Consider the following 14,699-nt stretch of genomic DNA (forward strand, 5'->3'; position numbering starts at 1 on the left):
AGCTGTATATGAGTAAATATAATTGATTTTCCAGCTTCCTTAACACTTTACTAAATAACAAGACACGCTGTTTTGTGTTTTTCCATCCGTTCTCTGTACCGCTTGTGAGGCCTGTCGCAGGGAACTCGGGACACGAGGCAGGGGACACCCTGGACAGGGTGCCAACCTATCACAGGGCACAATCACACACACACACATTCAGAAATGCTTTATGCCACTTGCAAAAACAATCCCGAAACATCCCGCAGCACCATCCAGCGCCACGTCAAAACACGCCGTGTTCTCACGAGAATGCTTCCTGTTTTCTGTGTCTAGTGTGTCAAACTAGTAAGCAAGCCTGGTACACTATATTGCATACTATACAGGCATTTTATTCAGTATACAGCACACGTCTTGGACTGAAAGAGAAAACCAGACTACCCAAAGGAAACCCCCAAAGCACATGCAAACTCTACACATAGGGCAGAGGCAGAATTTGAACCCCCAACCCCAGATGTGCACGGCAAATGCGCTAACCACTAAACCACCATACCTTCGTTTTGTGTTTTTCCTTCAAAATAATTGCAGCATTAGATTTAAAAAAAAAAAGGTCTACCAGTTTGATTAGCTGCTAGCTGGTCAGACCAAGCAGGATTATTCAAGTTGCAGGGTTGTATGCCTGAGAAGTAACTTTGTTCCTGCACTGGTTAGATGGTTAGATGGTTAGATGGGTGCAGGCTCCTAATGCCCTGACAGCAGGAACATGTGCAGGATGATGATGCCTGATACGCCATTATACTGTATCAAATGACATTACTAGCATTAAGGTCATGCTGAATATGATTAAAACCAGAAAATAAAGCAGCAAGGCAAAAGATGTTTGGGATCTATCAGTATCAACAAGTACTTGACCTCAGCCTAAGACAAACTGTGAAGAGAAACACACCTAGGCGTGAGTTCACACTGCGTAACGGGCTGATGTTGAGCACATCTGTGCTGTTAGAAAGAGTCTGTAGTCCTTCCAGGTGAAGCAGCTCGCTGTTCATGCTGCTGGAGGAAAGATGCTGAGCGTGACAGTGCATTTGTGAAGCGCAGTGTTAGCTGTTTGGTTAGATTTGTGTTGTTACCTGCAAAAAAAAAAAAATAATAATAATAATAAAGGAGGGGTAGGGGGGAGGGCTGGCTTTGTTTACAGCACTGCTACAGTATACATCATGAAGCACATCATCCATAACAGAAACGAGCCATTCGAACTCAACGCACATGTCTGACACGCACATCTGGAAGCACGCACATCTGGAAGGCTACGTTTAAGTTTCACTTCCTGCCATTCACACCCATTTATCCTGCTTCATCGTGTACTAAGTTGTAAAGAGTGCTTACTCACCTTGTGCCTTCGTCCAGACGCGGGCTTGTGTCCTATCCGAGCAGAAACCTGTAGGCGAAAAAAAAAAAAAAAAAAAAAAAAAAAGCTCAACCCGCAAAAACATTCCGAAACATCCCGCAGCGCCATCCAGCGCCGCGTCAAACCACGCCGTGTTCTCGCGAGAATGCGTCCCGTTTTTTTTTTTTATCTAGTGTGTCAAACTAGTAAGCAAGCCAGGTACACTATGTTGCATACTATACAGGCATTTTCTTCAGTGCGGTAGTGTGGTGCTGTGCTGAGCGGGTCGGAGTATGCGCTTTGGGATGGAGCTCAGTGAGCTGACGCCATCATGTGAACCACTTTCTGCCATCTAGCGGCCTGAGTGTGAACTGCACGCCAGGGCATGACGTCATCCGCCTTTGCTCTGACTTGACTTTTGTGATGAGGGTTATTGCGCCTTTTTTTTTTTTTTTGGCGTATTCATCAAGAAACCTTTATTCTTTTTTTTTTCAGTGATATCATATAACTAATACAGTTTGGCCTGATCTACTTGTTCAATCCTGTGGCGATTAATTATTCATTGAATCTCAAAGACACAAGATATAATCTGGCATTATAATAATGTCAATATGTCATTTTTCATTTTATATTTATATCATTTTTTTACACATAAACAAAATATCTGCAAACCTACTTCATCCATATTCTTGATTGATTGATCAAATAACTTCTCCAGTCCTTAAATCTTATATAAAAACAATAAATGTAACAGATTTTTGAACTATTATAACCATCTCCTAGAAAGGACTCAGACATGGCATTGACTGGCTTTCCTCTTTAGTGTGTGTGTGTGTGTGTGTGTTTGTATCTTGCTGGGGACCAGATTATTTCCCTAGGAGGACAGGAATATCTGACAGCTTTGACCTTGTGGGGACATTTGGCTGGTTCCCATGAGAAAAACTGCAATTACAAAAAAAAAAGAAAGAAAGAAAAGGGAAAAAAAGCTAATAGGGCCAAAAGGTTTCCTTTTGGTCCTCGAGGTTAATATTAGAGTTAGATTTAGGTGTAACATAGCATTAATTAGCTGCATTAATAATTGTGTCAATGGAAGGTCCTCTCAGGCATAGTATAAAAAATGTGTGTGTGTGTGTGTGTGTGTGTGTGTGTTGTAATGATACGCCACAGGCTCCCAACCTGCAGTACCCACTGTCCTGCACATTTTAGTGTTTTCCCTGCTCTAACACACATGATTCAACTAATTGGCTAATTAGCAGTTTCCCTGAGTTGAAGTAGGTGTGTTAGAGAAGGGAAAACACTAAAATGTGCAGGACGGGGGGCAATCTAGGACCAGGGTTTATAGCTCTATTAGTCTGCACTGAATGCCGTAGGTTCAGGTGTGATTCTTGACCACTAATGACAAAAACAAACAAATAATTTCAAAAATAATCCTGAAAAAAAATGATAGAATTGAATTCCTTTTATTTATGTATTGAATGATCGTTCATGGTAATGAATACAATGTTTCTGGCATGTCCCAATTTTTTGACTTTTTAAACAAACTCATATTATGAGGTGGCTCCACTTGGTTATGTATAGTACATAGCTGTATTTACATCTCATTTGTACATTCCCATACAGTGTTAAAATATATTGGCTGTTTACTTCATAGCTGCCAGTACCCAAGAGATCTGGCAAATATCTCCAACACTACAATATTGATTTAAGTTGACCTGAGATAGCTATGGCCTGCATGAATCAGCAGAACATGGTCCTCAGAGGTCTTCAGTCTCTCCTTCGAAGGGGATGGGTTCCAGGGTCAGGGGAATGTAGCTGGGCTCTTCGCTGCACACCCAGCCAATGGGAGTACGGTTGAAAGATGGTCGAGAGTCGATGTCACATTGGAACACAGGAAGTTGCTCTGGTTCTTCAGAGCCAAGCTTGATCTCAGGGATCTCAAATGTCAGCAGGTGAGAAGCCTTGTCAATTCCTCCAAAAGGCAGCGCTGTTCTATAAGATGAAGTGCAGAAACTAGGTTACATTTAACTGTAATTAGAAACCAAACCACTGCTGAGGATCATGTTTTGTATGATCCTTCAACTTCCTGTTCTAAATTCAGAAGTATGTACCTATTGAAACTCTTGTATTGGGGCAGGTCCTTGTGCACATGAGGCCCTGGCATTTGTGGCTTCAGGGTGGCTTTGAGCTCATCATCATCTTTCATAGCACATTCCCATGGTGAGACATATGTTTTAACATACTCACAGCTCTTCTTCTCCTTCTCAGTCTCAGGTTCTACTTCATCTGTTAAAAATGATAGGTGAAAGCATCAAATAATTTATTAACCATTTAACAATTATTATCTCAAGCATAAGCTGTGTCACAAATTCACTTGGAAGGGCATGTAGTTTACCTTTTGGAGGCTCTGGTTTGGGGAGGGTCTTGGGTGGGGTCTTTTCAGAGTTTACAGGAGGTGCCAGGTTCTGGAGGTTTTGCTGGAAAATGGCCAGAAACGAAAAAGCTAATTAGTATGTCATATCAGAGTTTTAATGAGGATTATAATAAAGGTCTACATGAAAAGCAAGGTAGCCTATTCAGCATGAGTGATCCAAACACAATTATGTATGTTATGCTCTGGATGTCTAGTTAATTTTCTCCATGTTTTCTCCATACTGTACATTCAATCCTTTGTTTGTAATTCTGTCCTACAGAGTCTCTGTTCTCTTGAGCAGGTTTACCAGGTTCTCAGCACTGATGACGAACTTATCCACTCTCTGCTGCCTCATTTTGAACATCTTAGAGCCTTTGCCTTTCATCAGAGACAGTTCCTCCAGCATCACTTCCTTAGGCGTCTTAATCTTAGTCCCAAGGTCAAACTCAGTGGCTTCTGTTTCGTCTTCCTCTGGGAATGTTTGGGGGAAAAAAGGGGTCAATAATGAAAACAGTTACATCCCAAAAAGGATTTTTTTAAACTGCCATTTAAAGCAGAAAATAAATCAGTTCATTTGGGACTTCTAGCTTGAAGGCTCTCACTGAGAACAACCTGATGGGTGAATAGCTGCTGAGTCTGACCAAAGCCCAGACTGCACATGATGTCCAGCAGTGTGTGTCAGAACATACAGTAATTCACAAAATCCTTTAAAGCTTAGAAGTGCTTAAAGTGAAAGATATATTTCTTTTTATTTTGCACTAAAAAGATCTGATCCATTTTACAGGACCAAAGGTACACTACTGTGTCATCAAGCAGCGCTATTTATTCATTCTCCTGTGTGAAATCAGTTATAAACCCTGGAGGCTTGCCATAGCTGGTGCCAAAGAGAAGGATGCTGTGCTGAGTGCTGCATAAAATACGACTTTAAATGCAATTGAGCTGTGCAAGCTCGCACAAGGGAGCATGCTATATACTGCTTTGTAAATTTTACAAAAAAAAGGTTACAGTGGAATATTAACTGTTTTAGAGTGCCAGAACAAATTAAAAGGTGTTTCACAAGCTCGGGGTAGGTGTCTCTGGCTTTAGGCTATGCCACCTTTACAACAGGACCACTGCTATATAAACCCACTAGCTGCTAAGCCCCTTGCATGGCCCTTGTGTGGGTTTTTTTATTGGTATCTTTTTATTAGTATCTTTATTGTTATTGTCCCCATGTTACTCTGTGCAGGTTTAACAGCAATGCTGACTGTGGATCTGGTTCTGGACTAGCAAGCAGAAGACTGAGCTCCACTTTTTGAATATAAGCAACTGCCAAATATGTAAATTTAAGTGGAAAAGTGAAACTAACTGAGCAAGTTACCAAATTTTACAAAGGTAAATAAATTTTAGTTAATTTAATACGAGTGTCCTAGATAGCTAGTCAAGCTATGTATTATGGTGCTTGCTAGCTTGGTACTGTTTACACACAGAAGAGCAGTTTGACTCGGAGAGGTGTGGTACAACAGTTAATGGTCAAATTTTATACCCTAATATTTTTCGTGGAGTCTTTAGCTTAGTTGTAGATGTTGTCGTATCTACCCTGCTGAAAAATCCAGCTAATTCTGACCAGCTACCAGTTGCTAAAACACAGGCTAAGACAAGCTGGTAGATGGAAACAGTTTCTGAATTACAGATACTAATGCTACATCATGGAAAGCTGTTTTTAAGAAAATAACACAGCAGTGAGGCAATACATTTTATTGAATTTTGGCAGCTGGTAGCTGGTCATATCAAGCTAGAATTTTCAGCAGGGTGGCTTGCTAATGTTACAGATTAGTCATGCTGCTAGTTAGCTAGCTACTAGCTAGTGATGTGGACTCCACAATGTAACTGTACTGTACGTCAGTAATAATAGAGGATATGGTAAAAAATAAATGTAGCAGACAAAGTTTCCAGAGAAATAGGATGTTGCTCAGCTGCGCAGGGAAAGTGTTTCTGAGGCTGTAGGAAGATTCTTGGTTTCACAGTAGTTGCATGCTATTTAGGGTAAAGTAACTTTACCCTGTAACTTGGTTTAAAAATTGTGAGAAAAAAAGAACCTTTTCCTTGTCTATAGCCCACAGATCCAGTGGCCGACAGTGCTTGTAGTATATATAACTGGTTGAAATGGATTCATGCATCATATACAGCATCTACAGAACACCCTGGGTAAGTATGAAGAGAGGAAGAGAGATAGAGGGAAGGTTTAGGGTTTAAAGAGCAGAGGCACTGTGAGTGAAAATGTGCTAGAAATCCTAGAACACCTGTTCATTTCCACCTCCATCTCAGTGGCACTAATTTGTCAGCTAATTTCGATGGGTGTGAAAGGAGAGCTGTTTGTGCTGACACTATAGGAGCCATGTTGTCCTGTAAACAGGACAACAAGTCATTATGAGTGCTGAGTCCAGCTGATGAAGTGGGCACATCCAATAGCATTAATCAGCCTTCAGACACTCAACCTCTCACACAGAATTGCTCATTAGAGAGCAAGAGTGGAACATCTCCCTCCATATCTCTCTCTAATACACACACACACAAAAACACACACAAACACACACACACACACACACACACAAACATATACATGCAGTGACAACATCTCTGAGATCATTTTGTCTATTTTTTTATTAAAAAAAAACTGGAAGACAAAGCTGTGAGACCAACTCCTCATTTTTTCATTCAGACTGCGCTTGCATTATTACTTGTTTCCAATTATCTGAATATGACGTTTCTGTACTGGAATTATTTATAGACCTTTCAAGATGCAGTAATGTTTTACTTACTTTAGGAAGAAAATCAGCATGATTTTGGATCATTATATTTAAAATGTGATGCATAGTTGGGCCGAGTGATTATTCCAGTCTCCTATATGTGTGACACTTATGTGGCACTTATTATGCAGATTGACAGAACATATGTTTGAATTTGCAAATAGAGGCTTTACATCCAGACAATTAGCTGTGCTCTGAACAAGAAATTATGAAAATGGTGCCTGATTTCCTGCAAATAAATACTCCTGGGAAATAAAGCACAGCAACATGATCTCACTCTTCTTAACAATTTGCATAATGTTTGTATGAAACATAAAGAAAGTTAAAGTAAGGGGTAAGCGCTCAAGAAAGTTAAGGTAAGTTAAGGTAAGGGGTGAGGTTAGTGTTAAGACCTTTTCTTAAAGATTTAATTTGTATGGAATCAAGCAATATTCTGACCATATGGCCCTCTTTCATTCAAATTTGTACACACATGTTATTATATATGTGCATAAGACATACATAAAAACATACAGATACTGTATACTGACCATTTTGTGTGATGTTGGAGAGGTCAGTAATGATTTTAGAGGACTTTTTCTTCGTGTTGGGAGGAGCTGGAGTTGCTGAGAGGGGCATCTCTATAGCCTATAATGGGAAGAGCAGATCACTGTCATGTTTTATCATAGTCATATTGCCATCATTGTTGATTTCATTGACACTGCTGTTACCAGTGATGGCAGTTACACAATTTCTAAATCAAACCTATTGATCTCTATATAATACATAATTATGTATACATAATAAACATAATAATGGCATAATAGCATTAAAGACATCTCCATTGCTATTTTTGATGGTTTAACACCTTTAAAATCAGTTTTAAAATAATTGTGAGAACTCACAGGGTGTGAAAGACTGAAAGTAATTTAGGCCACCTTGTAACTCAATCATCACCAGATATTTCTGGCTACATTTAAGCAGCAGGTATGATTACTGACAGAGAAAAACGCACAGTTGTCTTCAAACAGCTAGTGACCTTTTTTCTTTCTTTTTTTTTTTTCAAATAACCTGTCTTTTTTCAGTGGATGCTGTAGCATGCTATAGTGTGATATATAAACACTTCCAGTATGTAAAGGGAAGGCTAAGGAAATGTATAAACAGGTCTCTTGTTGCGGTGAGGGTATTTCTGTTTCAGCAAACTAAATCAATCCAGCACAGCCAGAGGAGTGTGGCCGGCTCAGCAAATTCCTCAAATGTCATGAGCCACTGCACCAATGCATCTGTGATGTTACTGTTGACCAATTAAGAGGAACATATTAGTGTATTTTTTAGCAGGAATATTTAAGTATTGTATTTCAAGTGCAGAGCAAATGTTGTTCATGAATGCATATGCGATGATGATCATTAAATAAATATTTAATTAATGTTACAGTAAAGTAAAGTTAACTACACCAGGGGTTCTCAAACTTTTTGCAGTGAAGGATCCCTTTAACTGTAAAATACGCTCAGACCCCCTTTAGTTCACATTTTTTAATGAACATAATCCAACTATTCAAATATTATGCTAATTATTTAAATGTGTATGATGCTATTTTGGTTGTTTATTGGAGCCATAGAGTTTTCTGAACTTTCCAATCACAGAACACATTAGATCCAACTTAACACTGAATTGTTTTTTTAGGTACTGATGTATTACTGATGTAAATCATGGACCCACTGGTAATGCTTTATTGACCCCTGAGGGTTCCTGGGGGAACCACTGAACTTCAACATGAAGATTTCAGTGCACTTCACGTATGTATAAATATGAAAATTTGTTGATAAATACAAACCAAAACTAAATTAAAACTAAATCTGTACTCTAGGCTCTTAGGAAATGTAAAATTTCCTAGCACTGATTTATCATTTATAATACATTGTTCTTAAGCACAACACAAACTTTAGTTCTAAACCAAGAAGTTGTATATTTATATTAGTTGGTTAACTGAAAAATAATTATAATTCAGCTAGAACACATCAGGTGTCAGTCAAAGCCAAGATTATGAGCTCATTACATAGAGTATACATAGTTATTTTATCACCATGAGTTTGGTATTCACTGCCTGCAGTCTGAGCATTGCTCTGGCACAAGCTCTGTCTTACCTCAGAGAAAAGAAGCTTGTAGGAAGAAAATAAATTTTAAAAAAGTTTTTAAAAAATCCACAAAGGACTTGTTTTGGTTTAATCCAAATCCCTGGGTTTAGTAGCGTCTATTTTCCCTTAACCGTTCCCTTTAGTTGTCTTCTACCAGCCAGAGAAAATGAAGGAGTGCAGCAATTGGAGTGGGGGGTTTTTCTCTGTATGATGCAAAGAGCTCATGAGTGATGGTAAAGGAGATACTCTTCCTGCAGATGCTTCCCAGGCATATATATAGAAAGGTGAAGAGCTAGAAGTCCTGACAGAGGCCTCACCACAAGGGACAGTGACAGAGAGAAAGAGAGAGAACTGGATCATCACCCTTTTCCTATTACAGATATGTTGAATTACAGAATCATAAAGACGTCTACGCTAAAATGCCGTAATCACTGGTGTACCCCTTTAGATATAGTCAATACAGTGTATAAACATTCTCTGTAGTCAGCAATATGGCTTATACCTGCTGATACACTTGACTTACTCAGAAAAGAAAGATGTACAATGATGTTCTCTTGATTGTACAAAATATTTACAGTGGTGCGAAGCGTTTTTATTAGCCGTGTTCAGTATTCAGTGGCGCACTTGACAGACCCACGAATGAAGACTTATAGCTCTTCAAGAACAGTCTCGTTTATTTGCTGTCTGCATCCCACCAATTTACAGCTTGGACTATAAACCAAATATGGTATGCAGAGAGCGTTCTGCCAGTGCCTTCCAGCCTCAAACGTTTCAATGTCAATCAGACATCCAGATCATCTATTATGCTCAAGTAGGAGGGAAAAAATAGCCAGTGCCCATGCATTACTGAAAGGAGGGCTGGTGTTTGATAGAAAAAGCCTAGCATGCCAGTGAAGTTCATCCGTGCCTGCCAAACAGAACCAAACTGGTTTGTTCTCATTGCTAATTTGAAGTTATCTTGGGGCTGATATGACACAGGGTCCAGCTCATATCATGACATTCACCACCCTGACACATGTCTGTTGTTTAATCACACTGGGAAAATGAATTGTATTTGAATGTAATGTTTCCAGGGGCACCAACACAAGTTAATATCTGTGCAGAATGAGCAATCATTCAGCGAAGTGCCACCAACATGCCACTAAAGTTAGCACCAGATACCGTGAGCCATGGGCTGAAGACGTTAGCAGGGTCAGCACGCAGTTCACCTTATGGAGGGAATCGAGTTACAGAGGCAAAGCTGTAACGCTCAGTGCAGCAACAACATGCCACTTCTTGTTAGTGGCACATGCACAGAATTATCTGGACTGAGTTCCCAAAACTTCTGCTGCAATAAGAACAGCACAAGATCACTGAAGAATTATTATTATGACCTAACAGGTCTTGTCTAATGTATGCACCCTCTACTTATGGTGCTAATATAGACAGTAGCTGCTAAGCTTGCCCCCTGAGTATTAGTCTGTCTCCCAGGCTTTGACCATTTTGCTTTTTAAGTGCAGAAAACATGTTTCCTTATTGTTTTTGGAGTCTTGCAAAACTGTTATCCCTGCTCTAAGGTACTGTTTGAAATGTACTGATTGTTGTTTTTTTTTAGATTTAGTGTCTTTCTAACTAGCTTTATATTCATTAATTAATTTTACATGTTAACATTGCATGACCTAGTTAGGGTAGAATGGTTACCAACTGCCATATTAGCTGAGCCAAACATGGATCTCATAACTAATCAAGTAGTAAACAGTTTTTGAGAAATCCCTGCAGCAACTACAGGGATTTGCTGAGGAACTACAATTGCATAATTTATTCATTCATCTTCAGTAACTGCTTTATCCTGATTAGGGTCACAGTGGATCCGGAGCCTATCCTGGTAACACTGGATGCAGGGTGGGAGAATTCACCCCAGATGGGACACCAGTCCATTACCAGGTACCATTCACACACTCATTCACACCTATGGGCAATTAAGTGTAACCAATCTGCCTATATCCATGGACACTGGAGTTCTGAGTTGGCAATGCTACCCACTGCACCACCATGCCTCCCAAGGTTATATAATATTTATTAATTTGATAAAAAAGCATTGGTTTCTAGTTTAAAATGTAACAAAAAATAAAGAAATGTGAAAGTAAAGAAATGAGAAAAGAATCTTTTTGTTTCTTTCTTTTTAGTGAGAACTCCAGGACTCCAAGAAGTAGAACATCAGGCTTTCTTCTTACACTGAGTAACTTCTTATAACTGCATAAGACCACACAATTTTTAAAAAAAAAAATTTAAGATTTAAAAAAGCCTCAGAATCAGCAAGCTACTAAATTAATTAGCTGACCACCCATTTAAACTGTGAGTTGCTGTACTCAGAGAATAGGGACAAACATTGGCTCAACTGTAACCACTTGACATGAAGACATGCTGCTCTCTGGTGGCCAGTCCATTTAGTGTCTCTGACTTCAAATTGCCAGTGACAGAAAGACAAACACAAATGCCAATAAAAAGTCACACAAGGCTAAGCCAAGTAATGAAGTTATAAATGTCAGGGAAGTAAGCTCCACATCACTGGGGAAATGAAAATTAAAAATGAAATAAGATTATGTAGTAAATTTAAAATAGGAAAATAGGAAAATGTAGTGGTTGTTACTTTAAGGTTTTATGACAGTTTGCATGTTTTTGTGCTGTGTTCACCTTCATATAATAGCTAATTTAATCTACACAAATAGAAGAAGCCACTTAAATCTAGATTGCTCCTTTCTTTAAAGTCAATTTTGTTAACTTTATGTAAAGCTTAAATCAAGTCAAGCCAGCCAAGATTTTTGATATTTATCCTGGCACTTGACAATAATTTTCTAAGAAAGAATTCTAAGAAATCTGTAGTGCTACATGGACATTTTTCTTTTTCGTATCCTGAGGCATCTTCTCAAACACAAGGGGAAGTACAGAGAGCCCGGGGTCAGCCTCTCGGCCCCTGTTGGAGCAGTTAGGGGTAAGTGACCTCTGCAGCTGCAGGCTGATGTCTATCAAAATCTACTTATCCCGAAACTTCAGATCAGCAGCCAACACAGGTGCAGGCTCTTAACCACAGAACTACCACAGTCCTTTTCGTACAACATATGTAATTATGTAGTTATTATAGATTTTAATTACTGTGTCTTTAATGAGAAAAGCAATCACTAAAAAAAGATTTCCCATATTTTCCAAACAGTACAATATTAGCACTCCTTCTTTAACATTTAAAAACAAATTCTCCTTTTCGATGGAATTGCATTTGTCAGATAAAGCAAATTTATCTCTTTATCTCATATGAAAATGAGATAATAAAATAAAAGATAATAATGAACTTAACTGAATTCCCACCACTCTGAGAAGACGTGTCTTTTAAGGAAAAATAACAAAAATGCATAAAAAAAATCTAAATAGAAACCAAAAATTAAACAGAACCCTTTATTATATACAGAGTACAGATCATTCAGATTTTTTCACTTTCATGGACATTGTTAAAAAATAAAAATAAAAAAAAAAACGGAGAGAAAAGAAAAACTTTCAGATGATTTTGAAAGTATACTTTGATGAATAGCTTATTCTTGTACTTTGATGAATAGCCGGATGTTGGCAAATATTACATAAATGACATAACAGATAATATCATTTATGTAATATTTGCCAACATCCACAAAACAAACAGTATAACATAGGTCACCTTGGTTTCCTTTGCACATTTGGACAAGTTTACCATCTGTAGGAGCTGGAATACCAATATTAATTTCGTGTTGTGTGTTCTGTGAGTATGGCTTCTCTACAGGAAGTCAAGCTGATTGATGCAGACAAATTTATATGTAAAAGCCCAGGTCCAGAATGTAGAATTACTCTTAAACATAGTCTTAGAAGCCTTTATAGGACAGAGCTCTAAAAATGTACTCATAAGAGGGCCATGTATTGTTATTCAGGGTCTGACTCGCCTAGTTCTAGTCAGAGACCTCTAAACATCTCCAAAGTTGGTCCAGGGTGGATCTATTTTGTTTACTGAATTAAGAAATGTATTTAGAGTTTAAGTAGTCTACATAATTGAAAAACATATCTATTTTTTTAAGCAAATTTTTCTTAGAAGCATTAAAGACCTTCTGTATTCATATATAAAAACATGAGCCAAATGAAGTATAATATCTGTAATATATATATATATATATATATATATATATATATATATATATATATATATGTATATATATATATATAAAATCATGTCAGCTATCAGGAGGAGTTTATTGCAGTTATTTAACTGAACTAATGACCATCCCTTATTCAGTGCTGTAAGCCGTCTATAGTGCTTTTCATTTAATAATCAAATCACCAGCACCACCACATTTATGCAGGTTTGTTTTGAAACAGGATTAATTTCTTGTTTAGCAATGCACTAGACCTGTAATGTCATTATACTGAACAACTGACTGAATACAGCAGCTTACATACAAGAACATTGAAAAACAATTTAATGTTACTAATTAAAAAAGGAAAAGAATAATAATTTTAAAAAAAACCTTACAAAGCCTACATTACACAATAATCCATATATAAGCACTCAATTTTGTCATATAGGCCTCTGCAATGTACATATAATATAGAGCAGAGTTGTTGTTTTTTTCACCTTTTTCTCATTTTCATTCTTGTTCACAGTTTTAATAATTGACCAATTTATTAGAAAGAACAATTTTGGTATTAGTGATAGGATTTTACTTGCCTTTTACATCTTGTTTCTGTTGCAGGTTATTAGTTAACTTAATGGCCAATTTTTCATTTCCTTTATCCTGCAGAATTTGTCAGTAACCTGTTATTGCCCTGGGCCTATGTGAAAAGGAAATACTGCAAATACTACTACAAAATACAAATACTTTCAAAAGTCTTTTCTGTACATCTACAGAAAAATTTAAAAAGTTCAAATATCACAGTTTTCTCTCTTCACAGGAAACTGGGAAAAGAGAAAACTGTGATATTTGAACTTTTTAAATTTTTCTGTAGATGTACAGAAAAGACTTTTGAAAGTATTTGTATTTTGTAGTAGTATTTGCAGTATTTCCTTTTCACTTCTGTACATTCAGTGGAAGAAAAGTTTGTCCAAAGGTCATTTGCGTGACACTTTGTGCTTCCAATTATTTCTACATGCAGTTGATATCTGCCAAAACACACACTCTGGTCAAAGTTACAGCAGCCGGAGGAAGCACACTGCCATGCCTGAAAGGGAAGGAAGGAAGGAACTGAAACCATATAAATTATGTTTTATTTAGTCACCTTGGAGTATATTATTTAGTATCATAACAGTATTACTCAGCAACTACTCTGAAACTTAAAGGCAAGTGTATTTTTTTAGTCAGGAATGCAACAGCTTCTGGGAGTTTAAGAGGTTACAAAACAGTAATGTCTGAAGCAGGGTTCAAGACAGAGAATATAAAGAAATGAATAAACCGACATCCTAAAATGTCTCATGTATAATGTCTAATGTTTGAAGACAGCCTCTAATCACTACCATGGAGCTAGCTCTATAAACTTTGAAGGCAGAGACAATATGAAGGATAAAATTGATTGCAAGTACACACAGACAGAAACTCAAGCTCAGGATTGAACTGGGAACGCTGGAGCTGTGGTGTGGCAATGTTTCCACTGCACCATCGTACTGACCCTCTTAAATAATGTATAACAACATAAATGAAATACTGCAATGAAGATACAGGAATTTATTGACTTCCTCATTACTGATTTAGTAATGTTACCTGATAAAAGTTTAACTATAAGCTAATTGGTAAATATTATTTTACTAGCCAAATTAATAAAACAACAAACAAACGAACAAACAAACAAACATATACTTTTAAAATATTACATTGTCTTTTATTAAAATGCATGAATCATTACCTAAATCAGAAATATTAATGCAAGCTGTCTGGTTTAAGCTACTAGCTGGGTTAAGTGTGTCATATTTGCATATAATCCTTTATTTCATATTTCAAATCTTTTAAGAGTGGCATAGTAGCATATTTATTTT

General features: G+C 37.5%; 2 protein-coding genes across 6 annotated transcripts in view; both read right to left on the reverse strand.

The window, feature by feature from the left end:
* usp54b (ubiquitin specific peptidase 54b) overlaps positions 1–1,824 on the reverse strand; it is a 108,854-nt gene extending 107,030 nt beyond the window's left edge. Inside the window, exons 1-2 of one of the 5 annotated variants that reach the window (XM_034309450.2) lie at positions 1,367–1,824; positions 926–1,106 (exon numbers count right to left, since the gene is read on the reverse strand). The gene's annotated coding sequence lies outside the window, so the exon portion shown is untranslated. The remainder of the gene's footprint in view (positions 1–925; positions 1,107–1,366) is intronic. The other 4 variants (XM_053238731.1, XM_053238734.1, XM_053238733.1 and 1 more) reach the window with 4 other exon arrangements.
* Positions 1,825–2,807: 983 nt separating this feature from the next.
* On the reverse strand, positions 2,808–8,914 carry myoz1b (myozenin 1b). The gene is made up of 6 exons (XM_026915521.3): positions 8,687–8,914; positions 7,093–7,189; positions 4,081–4,244; positions 3,756–3,837; positions 3,472–3,646; positions 2,808–3,352 (listed from the first exon to the last, which is right to left on the reverse strand). The coding sequence occupies exons 2-6, from the start codon at positions 7,178–7,180 to the stop codon at positions 3,118–3,120; spliced, it is 744 nt and encodes a 247-aa protein (XP_026771322.2). The 5' UTR covers positions 7,181–7,189; positions 8,687–8,914; the 3' UTR covers positions 2,808–3,117.
* Positions 8,915–14,699: the final 5,785 nt, after the last annotated feature.

Source organism: Pangasianodon hypophthalmus, chromosome 12 (assembly GCF_027358585.1).
Source record: "Pangasianodon hypophthalmus isolate fPanHyp1 chromosome 12, fPanHyp1.pri, whole genome shotgun sequence".
NCBI classification, from domain to species: Eukaryota; Metazoa; Chordata; class Actinopteri; order Siluriformes; family Pangasiidae; genus Pangasianodon; species Pangasianodon hypophthalmus.

Bases quoted from the DNA above. Each gene is read 5' to 3' on its own strand.
- myoz1b (XM_026915521.3), bottom strand. From the start codon at position 7,180: ATGCCCCTCTCAGCAACTCCAGCTCCTCCCAACACGAAGAAAAAGTCC. The intron at 3,838-4,080 runs GTAAACCTGCTC...GCCATTTTCCAG, and splicing joins TCATCAGTGCTGAGAACCTG to CAAAACCTCCAGAACCTGGC. The intron at 3,647-3,755 runs GTAAACTACATG...CATTTTTAACAG, and splicing joins CAAACCAGAGCCTCCAAAAG to ATGAAGTAGAACCTGAGACT.